A 12,029-nucleotide genomic window follows, 5' to 3' on the forward strand; every position below is an offset into this window, starting at 1 on the left:
ATTTTTTAAACCAAATAATCTAAATTAATGGTACAGAGATAAAAGACATGTGCTCTCCCACTACTCCATCATATGAGGTCCTGAAAAGGTATCATAATTTCTTTAGTACTCCTGCCTAAAGTGCACAATCTTAATTTAATTGTGAAGAAACATTTGGACAACTCCCAAATTGAAGCTTGCTAGGAAAGAACTGCTCTTTCTCTGAAGTGTCAAAGTCATAAACAAGCAAACAAACAAACAAAAAAGATCAGGTGATCCAAATTAAAGACTAAAGAAACTTAACTAAAAGTAATGTAATACCGCTTTGGATCCTAGACCAAAGGACATCAATGGCAAATTTTTAAAAGGTAACAGATTATAGTATTACATCAATGTTAAATCCTGAGTTTGATAACTATACTGTAGTTACATAGGAAACATAGTACACAACGAAAAGTATATTCACCTAACTCGAAAGTCTCACCAAAAAATATTTTTAAAAAATACAGAAAAGAGGAACTAAGCAAAATATTAACATTTGGGGAATTAATCTGGACAAAGGGAATATGGGAATTGTTATCTAGCATTTTCTCCATTTTTCTTAAATTGAATAATTGAAAAATTAAAAAGAAAAACTAAAGCTAAGTTTGGAACCCAGAGGTGTAAAGAAGGAAAACTATCTTTCCTTCAAGTTCCTTCATTTATATAAGATACTCTACAGCAAGTAAACATGCTGAGTATCTCCACTTTTAGGCCCAAATTTAGTTAATATGCTTCTAATAATTACTACTTAGATGCTTTATGGATGTTAATGTGAGACACTCACATAGTTTCTTCATCAATGTCATTTTCTTCTGTGTTACTTGTTGCTGTGGAGCTGGCAGAGGAACTGCTGCCATCGAGGTGATTCACTTCATCTTCACCAACAAGATCCAGATCCAGATCTCCATCTGAAAGTTCATGCTAGATCAAGGCAAAGAAACAAGACTTCTATCTCAAATGTTTTTACTCATTGATCATCTGATCCAGCCAATGGACCAAGCACCAAAGAATAATGAAATGATCAGAATTCTCTCTCCTGTGCATAGGCAGTTGAGCCCATTAGAGAACAGCACACAACCACATTATCTGGTTCCACTAATAACTTATTGCTGCCACTTTCAGTTAGGCCTTCAATGTGACTAGAGATGCTTCATATACTCCACTGCAGATGCCAATGAGGCTCTTCACAGGGTAACATTTCAAACCATCATCCTGTAGTCCGACCTAATCTCTAACATCAAGGACATCATAAAACTCTTGTCACCTATCTGCATAGAAAAACACACTGGTTATTATGTGTAAATACCCCCAAATTTTACCTGCCCTACCTCCAAACCCCATCATTAATTCCATTAACACCCCTTTCACAGGTTAATTGCTTCACCTGAGTGCTCCATTATCTCCTTAAATAGTTTGTTTTGTCAATACCTTAACTTACCTCTCTCCCCACTGGCTCCTTCATTTTAGTACATACTTGAAGTGTCCTATCTTATAAATAACAACTATAACAACAAAAGCTGGTCTCTGCATCACTGTCTTACTTTTCAACTCTATTCTTTTTTATGTTTATTTATTTTGACAGAAAGAGTGGGAGAGCGGGGAAGGGGCAGAGAGAGAATCCTAAGCAGGCTGTGTGCTGACAGAGAGGGCTCAATCCCATGAACCATGAGATCATGACGTGAGCCAAAAACAAGAGTTGGATGCTTAACCAAGTGAGCCACCCAGGTACCCATAACTTTAAACAGTAACAATCACTTCTCAAATTCTCATTCTGGTTGTTGTTTATCTAGCATAAAACCTGGCTATCTCCCAAATCCTAAATGATTCTACCTACATATGCAAAAATAAGGTACTGTACTAGTTTTAGTGAATGGAAATAGATCAGATTTGTTAATTCCACAATTTGTATAGTTGTATATTTTCCAGAATGTGTGTCAGTTTGTTTGGTAGAACATACGTTTTCTATAATAAATTAACTTTAGAGCCTTGTAACATTTTGATTCAACTTCTGACTTAATATTTACAGAAGGGCATACTCTACTAAAGAAAATAAATGGAGAAGTCTTTCAGTATATTGATTCCTCTATATATGTTGGAAACCATGGTCTTATCATTTCTCTTACAAAGCACAAAATGAATCTAAAACAAGTCTAATTATTACATGATAATCTTCATTCTGAATCTTTTCCTCTTCTTCATCCTCTTTGACATCTCTTACAGAAGCTGTAGTAGGACCATCCTGGAGAAGCATATCAGTGCACGGCACAGACTTCTTAGCACGTGTCTCAGGAGTGTCATCATTTTGGGGGCTCAGATGATTATCTGGTGGTGACAAATCTCTTGATTTCTGACTTCGAGATAACTCAATAGTAAGTCTCTTTTAAAACAATAACAGCACACATACACATGAGTCAAAAGAAGAGTTCCCTGGTACAGTAAAAATATTTTCAGTAAAAAGATATATCCAGATGTTCCTAAAAACATTTTTGAACCATTTCTCTCACTCCCTCCAGGTTTTGCTTATGGAAAAATCTATGGCAAAAAAAAAAATCTGCCCAATTTACCCTCATTCTTCTTATATGCAGCCCAAGCTGCACATACAATTAGCAAACTGTAAAGTCAATAAATATAAGCAGTTTTAAATAGTACACTTAACATGAAAATCTCTCAAAGCATGTATTCATTCATATTTCCTCCCTTTTCTATTAACCATTCTCAGCACTTCAATCCTATTACCCCATCTCAATTTCCACTGGCAGAAAGAAGAATCCCTTACATAATGTAGTTTACCACTGTAAGATAAAAATTCCTTAACTGATCCTCCATAATGCTCCATTCAAGAATAGTGAAAATTCAAGATGTGGCAATTTTCAATTATTCTATAACTTAGAATCCTTTGACTTCATGACAGCATGGAAAACAGAAATACTCAAGTCATTGAGAAAAACACAAAATGTTTACCTCAATGAGAGCAGCACTGTCCAATACAGTACGGAAATGTTCTATATGTGCAATGCCCAATAGAAGCACTTGAAATGTGGCCAGTGCAACTAAAGAACTGAATTTTTTATTTTAATTAAGTTTGCATAGCCATATGTGGCTAATGGCTAACAAACTGTGAAGAGTGTAAAATTAGAGGCTCAAAGGTGGGAAGTAGATGGGAGAATAAGATAATTGGACTTTTCTACAAAATTACAAAATCTAATTACAAATGTATCAGGCCAATAACACAATATGAAACACTAAACCCAAAATACATTTTTTCCTTACCTCTTTAAGGTTATTTATTTGTTGGATATAGCTAGTTTGTGCAGCTTCTAATTGAGTAATATACCAATGCTGGTCCCGGCATTTTTGAAAGAAAGTTGGAGAACGAACCTGAAACCTTAAAAGAAGAACTGCACATGAAACGTGATCCAAACAGTAAAATATTATCAACCAAGCCTTGAATCTATAACTATAAATTCTATAATTTTAAGTTTACTTGACTACATTACAACAAAGCTAAAATTCAAATTGAATTCAGAGCTGCTGGTATCAACCATTTATACATATAGTTTACAAATTAGAATGACATAATGTTCTGAGAAGTTCTCTTCAAGAGGGAGGCAAACCATAACAGACTCTTAACAATAGAGAAGAAACTGAGAGTTGCTGGCGTGGGGGGGGGGGGGGGGGGGGAGGGGTTTAGAGCGCTAAATGGGTAATGGGTATTAAGGAGGGCACTTGTTGTGATGAGCACTGGGTGTTATATGTAAGTGATGAATCACTAAGCTCTGCTCCTGAAACCAATGCACTATATGTTAACTAACTTGAATTTAAATAAAAACTTGGAAGAAAAAAGTTATCTTCAAGTCAGTTGTCTAAATTCAAACTATACTTTTGTAAAGAAATAACATTACATATCATGGTTAAAGCTCCCAAACTACTAGTTCAAATACATTGTTGATCATGAGATGGGAAGACCATGCTATGCAGGAAGAAAGAAGCTAATGCTTTCCTTCCCCTTTCTTGCTTAGGCCAGGCACTACAAAAATAGGCAAAGTTTGTTTTAGACTCTGTTTTTTTTCTTTCCTGCCTCCATCTCATGTTCCCATTTTTCTTACTCCTCAATAAAAAAATAATTTAAAGGATCAACTACCCAGGACTGCTTTACTGTCCCCCAAAGAGTTGCATCCTCTAAATAACCTATATTCTAAACCCCTCCAGATAGCAGCTTAAATCAACCCTCCATATATCACAATACAGCATATTTCAGGAGGGTTAGGGAAAAAAACAAGTATAATAAAGGATTTTAATGGGTAAGTGATAGGATCTCAATCTTTTCAGAGTTATCTGTACTTTTAAAACACTAATACCTACTAATGCAAAGAATCTCTACCTACGTCAGATGAATGAAAATGAGTCTATTTATAATGAAAAAATTTTCAGTAACATGTAAAGATGTTTCTAAAGAAAGGAAGAGTCCCAAGAGAAAAGACTAACTTGGAAGCCTGCAAATCCTCTTTCCAGTCTCGTCACCTTTATGTTAAATACTATTCCATTTTTCGTAACATTTTAAAGCTAGTATAGGAATCTACTGACCATCTAGAATTATCTGCAGCAGATAACTATTTCCAGTCAAGCATACTCAGGCATTAGAGGTCAGAGATTATTCACTCAATCACTAGCTTAAGTGGATACTGCCTACTCAGTATACACTGGTAAGACTTCCAAAAGACTATTACTTTTGAATACCTAATGAACTACAGCCAAGCCCACACATTATCATTAGTTAGTATATGTATCATCAAAACAAAAGCAAGCAACAGGTAAAATTCCTTAACTTTCTCATTTAACAAAAAGAGAATAAAATACATATTTATTCATATGTAGTTGTAGAAAAGCCTTAAGTAACTTTCTGATATGTACATTTAAAATTCCTTCAGAATTTTGAATTGAGGTTCAAATTTTCAGCGATCTCCCATTAAATATTATGAGCAATAAGATAATTAAAAGCCTCCCCTCCACGAATCCTACAGCAATTTATTTATACTGCTATTATAGCACTATCTTTTAGAAAAAATTGTTTTTATCTACCCATTTCATCTGGATTTTCCTGAGGACAAAATCCATCTTATTCTTTCTTAATATTAACCCACTGCCACTCAGTAAACATTGCTGTATAAATGATAATAAGATATTACAATAGGAATCTGTTCCTGCACTAATATTCAAGCCTGTAAGTAAAAGTTTTGTTATAAATAGGGATGGCCTAAATAAAGAATTAGAATTTGGGCTAAATTGCATTTAAAAAAAAAAGAAACTATTACACAGATTTCCACCAGAAAGATTCAACATTACTATGACTCCAATAAGGAGAGGACTAAGGATTTAAAAAAAAAAAAAAAAAAAAAAAAAAAAAAGCTCTTGGGGCACTTGGGTGACTTAGTTAAGTGTCTGATGCCTGATTTCAGGTCAGGTCATGATCCCAGGGTTGTGGGACAGAACCCCACATTAGGCTCCATGTTGACAGCATGGGATTCTCTCTCCCTCTCTCTTTGCCCCTCTCCTGCCCTCTCTCTCTCTCTCTCTCTCTCAAAATAAATAAATAAACATTTTTTTTTAAAGGCCCTTTTGTGGGCTGGTCAAATTGATGGCTGAATAATTTTGCTATCTTCCCTATGGTAAAGTATGGAATAGCAACAAACTATTTGTTTTGGCAAATAATAATAGTAATAACAAAACCCTGAAAGGTTATAAAATGGAACTAAAATAATTCCCCAAACGAAGACAAAAACAAGAATCTTTTTTCCTACACTGAAAATGCAATACTCTTTTATCACTTATTCATTCTCCCAAAAGGGTTATGAAGAACACATACGAGTAAAGGTTCATACAACAGCAACTCCTACAGCATGCTCTGAATCAAAGAGCTCAGAATAAGTGGAAATTAAGAGTATACCAAATCAATCCCAAGGAAAAAGCTCTGAAAATGATTTTCATGGAAACTTCTTAAACTGTTAAACATTGTTCAAAACATAATTGAATCAGGACACTTGGGTGGCTTAATCACTTAAGTGTCTGACTTCAGCTCAGGTCATGATCTCACAGTTCGTGAATTTGAGCCCCACATTGGGGTCTCTGTGCCCCTCCCCCAGTTGCTGTCTCTCACAAAATAAATAAACTTAAAAAAACCCCAAAAACCATAATTGAATCTACTTTTTTAATACTCAAGCTCTCATTGTCATCATCAAATTAAAACATCATGTAATGATGCTCCAAAATGTCTGACTTATACAAGGTACCCCAGTATTAAACAGGGCTGTGCGGTTTTATAGTCAGTGTTTATGTTGTCCTTCCTTACAAATAACACACCAACTACTTATCACTTAATTTGTTTTCATGAATTTTCATTTCTATTTCCTTACTTTTAATTTGGTGTTATCTGGAAGAAACTGAAAATTATTTTGTGAATTTAAGCTTGTAAAACCAGTCACCCACATATAATATACAATGTCAAGTGAAAAAACATAAGCACTTGATCCCTCAATATTTTTGTATTTCCAAATGGGGAGGTTGCTAGATGTTCAATAGGTAAGTAAATGGAACATTACTTATAAGAAGCAGTAGTTTCCTGGGGTGCCTGGGTGGCTCAGTTGGTCAAGTGTCCGACTTCGGCTTAGGTCATGATCTCACTGTACTTGAGTTCAAGCCCCGTGTTGGGCTCTGTACTGACAACTCAGAGCCTGAAGCCTGTTTTAGATTCTGTGTCCCTCTCTCTCTCTCTCTCTCTCTCTGCCCCTCTCCCACTTGCACTCTGTCTCTCTCTTTCAAAAATAATAAATATTAAAAAAAAAAAAAAAGTAGTAGTTTCCTTTCTATGGAATTACTAACTAGATGTCAAGCACATTTCTAAGTTATATTACTCACTATACAGGACTTCTGAAAAGAAACAAAAACATAATAGGATTATAGTTAGTATGAATTTCAGTATTCATGTTTGTTAAATTAATAAATTTCAAAATAAAGTTCTGATGACATTATTCCCCCATGATAAAAACAATATCAAATGTTTCCTATTACCTTAAAATCACTGTATCATTTTGCCGATTCAAGTATCCTTCATTGGCAAGTAAGTCCAAACGGAAAAATCTATTATAACCCCAGCATTCTCCAACTTCAAAGTCAGATGCAAATTCTCGAATGATATTTTTGGTAGGATCATTGCAGGACTGATGAACCATCTCTACACGATACTCATACCTAAATTTGAAAAACAGACTATTAATACAGAGTTAATAAACAAGAATAGAAGACAAACATACTGAAACACTAAGTAGGTCATTAATAACCTGAGAAAAAACTTATTGACACATTTCTTTCAGAAATGACTATCATTTATAAAGACACCAGTTTTGTAATGGGTTCCGACAAAATGATTGACACCAGGTCCTTTTTCCCTCTTAAAAATGTTTACCAATAGAGGCGCCTGGGTGGCTCAGTTGGTTGAGCATCCAACTCAGCTCAGGTCATGATCTCATGGCTTGTAGGTTTGAGCCCCGCATTGTACTCTGTGCTGACACTGCAGAGCCTGCTTGGGATTCTCTCTCTCCCTCTCTCTCTGTTCCTCCCCTACTTGTGTTCTCTCTTAAAAGAAATAACTAAAGGGGCGCCTGGGTGGCTCAGTCGGTTAAGCGTCCGACTTCAGCTCAGGTCACGATCTCACAGTCCATGAGTTCGAGCCCCGCGTCAGGCTCTGGGCTGACGGCTCAGAGCCTGGAGCCTGCTTCAGATTCTGTGTCTCCCTCTCTCTCTGACCACCCCCCATTCATGCTCTGTCTCTCTCTGTCTCAAAAATAAACAAAACGTTAAAAAAAAATAAAAAAAAAAGAAATAACTAAAAACTTAACAAAAATTTAAAAAACATGTTTACCAATATAGCAGGTATAAAATAGCACCTCAAAAAATAAATAAATTTTGTATAAAATAGTACTTTCAAAGTTACTTTTGCTTTAACAAAGGTACTTACTCACAGGGGTGCTAATAAAATATAATTAAAAATGACAAATTATTAAATATTGGTGAGGATGTAGAGAAATATGAACTCTCATACATTGCTGGTAGAAAACATAGAATTGTGCAGTCACTGTGGAAAAGCTTGGCAAGTCCCCAAAGATGTTATAAACACAGAATTACCATATAATCCTGCAATTCTATACTAGATGTATATTCAAAAGAAACAAAAACATATGTCCATATAGAAACTGTACGGGATTACTCATAATAGCCAAAAGTTGCATACAACCCAAATATCCATCAGCAGATGAATGGATAAACAAATTGAAGTATATACTTAAAATTGGATATTATTCAGTCATATAAAGGAATGATGTTCTGGTATATGCTTCAACATGAGCAAACCTTGAAAACACCATGCTAAGTGAACAGACGCCAAACACAAAAGGTCCGACTATAGGATCTTCTATATGAAATATCCACAATAGGCAAATACACAGAGACAGAAAAAGCAAAATTGTATTTATCTAGGTATAGGGGAAGAAAGGAATATGGAGTGTTTACTTAATGGGTATGGGGTGTTCTGGGGTGATGAAAACACTCTGAAATTAGAAAGAGGTGATGGTTTACAACACTCTACATGCACTGAATTCCACTGAATTGTATATTTTAAAATGGTTAATTATTCTTCCAATCCATGAGCACGGAATGTTTTTCCATTTCTTTATATCTTCTTCAATTTCCTTCATAAGCTTTCTATAGTTTCCAGCATACAGATCTTTTACATCTTTGGTTAGGTTTATTCCTAGGTATTTTATGATTCTTGGTGCAACTGTGAATGGGATCAGTTTCTTTGTCTTTCTGTTGCTTCATTATTAGTGTATAAGAATGCAACTGATTTCTGTACATTGATTTTGTATTCTGAGAATTGCTGAATTCATGTATCAGTTCTAGCAGACTTTTGGTGGAGTCTATTGGGTCTTCCATGTATAATATGTCATCTGCAAAAAGTGAAAGCTTGACTTCTGGAAAACAGTGTGGAGGTTCCTCAAAAAATTAAAAATAGATCTACCCTATGACCCAGCAATAGCACTGCTTGGAATTTACCCAAGGGATACAGGAGTGCTGATGCATAGGGGCACTGCTACCCCCAATGTTTATAGCAGCACTTTCAACAATAGCCAAATCATGGAAAGAGCCTAAGTGTCCATCAAATGATGAATGGATAAAGAAGTTGTGGTTTATATATACAATGGAATACTACGTGGCAATGAGAAAGAATGAAATATGGCCTTTTGTAGCAATATGGATGGAACTGGAGAGTGTTATGCTAAGTGAAATAAGTCCTACAGAGAAAGACAGATACCATGTTTTCACTCTTATGTGTATCCTGAGAAACTTAACAGAAGACCATGGGGGAGATGAAGGGAAAAAAAAAAAAAGAGAGGGAGGCAGCCAAACCATAAGAGACTCTTAAAAATGGAGAATAATCTGAGGGTTGATAGGGAGTGGGAGGGAGGGGAGCTCCTGGTGGGTGATGGGCATTAAGGAGGGCACCTGTTGGGATGAACACTGGGTGTTGTATGGAAACCAATTTGACAATAAATTTCATATTAAAAATAAATAAAATAAAATGGTTAATTATATGTTACATGAATTTCACCTCTACAATATTAACTTGTTACTTCTATTTTTAAAATGAGTAGTGAAAAACTCAAAATACACAGAAAAACAATCAAGAATATTGAAAATCTGGGGGAGAATACATTAATGCAGATAGTCAAATACATCTGGGTTCAAAACAGATAAAAGTTTAAGATCAATAGTGTATGTGCTGCCGAAGCGAGCACAAAGATCAATAGAAAAAAGTAAAAACTCACATTGTATGAAAAACCATATAATGTATGAAAGAAGTTCCTTTACCAGCTTTAGTTCTTTAAAATCATGACAAATACATACTTGTATTTCTAACAAATGTGGGAATTAATCCAAATTAAAATACTTAACTTAGCATCTAAACCCCAATCTTAGATAAAACTAAAACCTTAAATTTGAATATTCCTTCTACCAAACTGAAGGCTCTGAATAAATATAATAACTGTTCACTTAAAAATTTTAGAATTATTTAATTACTCCTCCAGGAAAAGTTCAACTCTTTCCTTAAGCAACTCAAAGAAATTCCCTTCTCTAAAACAAGGCACTCAGCAAGGACTGTAGAGTTAATTTCAGGATGTCACTCATATGCAAATATTCTCTGAAAGTCTATACACGTGTATGCCAACACACCTTTAGAGAGATACTTAAGCATAATGAAATTATGATAGTACTTCTGCAGCATCCCAGATGATACTAAAATATACTAGATAATGACACAAAGATTTAAGTTTTATTTCATATTTTAGCAGTTAAACTACTTCACTGTTCAACTCTGAATTCCATAACTGAATGACATTTTAATATTAATGAAAAAGTATTCAAAACTTTCCTCTAGGTTTATTGAAGTGTTAAGAGAATTAACAGATAATAAGATGTCACTTTATCAGAATAGAAAGGTCTCGCTAAAGTATTTAGATAATATTTAACAAATATATGAATCATAATCTTTTTCAACCTCAGTATCCTGAATGTTTCATTATCACTGATAACATTTATTGCTGTTTATAAGACAATGTGAACTTTAGGTTCCTGAAGTGTATATGATCAACAATAAAAGCACAGAAATAAAATCAGTACCAAAGGCAACAGAAATGTCACAAAATCTACCTATCAGTAACAGAGAAAGGAAACTTTCCAACACAGGAAATAGAGATAGATCAAGAAATAGCTTAATCAAGAGATGAGGAGAGGCCCAAGATTTAATGGTAGCAACAGGGACACAAACAAAATCCTGTAATCACTGAGATTCTTATAATTCTGCCCTCGATCAACCACTTTCCAACCAAAATGGCTCATTTCAGAGAATCAAAACAGCTTGGTCGTTAACAACAACAATACAGAAACCAAAAAGTCTGTGTTAAACCGACTGCTGTTAAACAATGCCGATCTTGAGTGAATAATTTGAGCCATCACTGTATTACCATCTGTGAAATGGGACTAATATAACCTACAGCTCACAAGAGGATAGTAAAGAAAAATGGTACTATAAAGCACAGTGCTTGGCATAAAGTAAATACATAGCAGACGTTAGCTGTTATAATAACAACACAGGTTAGAGACACGCCTATGTGGCTCTGTCATTTAAGCGCCAACTATTGACTCTGGCTCAGGTCATAATCTCACAGCTAGTAAGATCAAGCCCTGAGTCAGGCTCTGCGCTGACAGCACAGAGCCTGCTTGGGATTCTCTCTCTGACCCTCCCACACTCACTCAGGCACATGCAGGTGCTTTCTTTCTTTCTCTAAATGAATAAACATTAAAAAAAGAAAATACAGGTGAGTCCACTGCTAAAGATCACACAGGAGATTTGAAGCAAAGCCAACAGCTAAAACATACTTGTAATTCAAAGGCAGAATCCTTTCCATATCACTAGCACTATTCATAGTTTGACTCCCCAGTAGGGGCAAGAATATTCTGCATTAAGGTTAGTCTATGTCAGAAGTTGTTAAAATGTAATCTGTGTGCCCAAGGGTCAGCTCCTAAATGGTCCTTTCAGAGATCCAAAATGTCAACCATTATCGTAATATTAAGTTGTGTGCCTCTTTCATTGTGAGGACATTCGGAACAATGGTGCAGAAGAACAGTAGTTAAAAATGTACCAGTAAAGGGGCACCTGGGTGGCTCAGTCAGTTAAGCTTCCAACTTTGGCTCAGGTCATGATCTCGCAGTTTGTGGGTTTGTGCCCTGTGTCGGGCTCTGTGCTGACAGCGCAGAGCCTGGAGCCTGCTTCAGATTCTGTGTCTCCCTCTCTCTCTGCCCCTTCCCTGCTCATGCTCTGTCTCTTGGTCTCTCTCTCAAAAATAAACATTAAAAAAAATTTGTTTTTAATGTACCACTAAAGTCATTAAATTATT

At 35.4% G+C, this 12,029-nt stretch overlaps 1 protein-coding gene across 12 annotated transcripts in view; it reads right to left on the bottom strand.

Annotated features, from left to right (window-relative positions):
* TRIM37 (tripartite motif containing 37) overlaps nucleotides 1–12,029 on the bottom strand; it is a 145,842-nt gene that overhangs the window by 66,363 nt on the left and 67,450 nt on the right. For all 12 annotated transcript variants that reach the window (XM_049637772.1, XM_049637778.1, XM_049637779.1 and 9 more), the window contains 4 exons: nucleotides 7,087–7,266; nucleotides 3,292–3,406; nucleotides 2,183–2,398; nucleotides 806–942 (listed from right to left, as the gene is read on the bottom strand). In XM_049637772.1, the coding sequence (XP_049493729.1) occupies nucleotides 806–942; nucleotides 2,183–2,398; nucleotides 3,292–3,406; nucleotides 7,087–7,266 (648 nt within the window). The remainder of the gene's footprint in view (nucleotides 1–805; nucleotides 943–2,182; nucleotides 2,399–3,291; nucleotides 3,407–7,086; nucleotides 7,267–12,029) is intronic.

Source organism: Panthera uncia, chromosome E1 (assembly GCF_023721935.1).
Source record: "Panthera uncia isolate 11264 chromosome E1, Puncia_PCG_1.0, whole genome shotgun sequence".
Classification (NCBI taxonomy): Eukaryota; Metazoa; Chordata; class Mammalia; order Carnivora; family Felidae; genus Panthera; species Panthera uncia.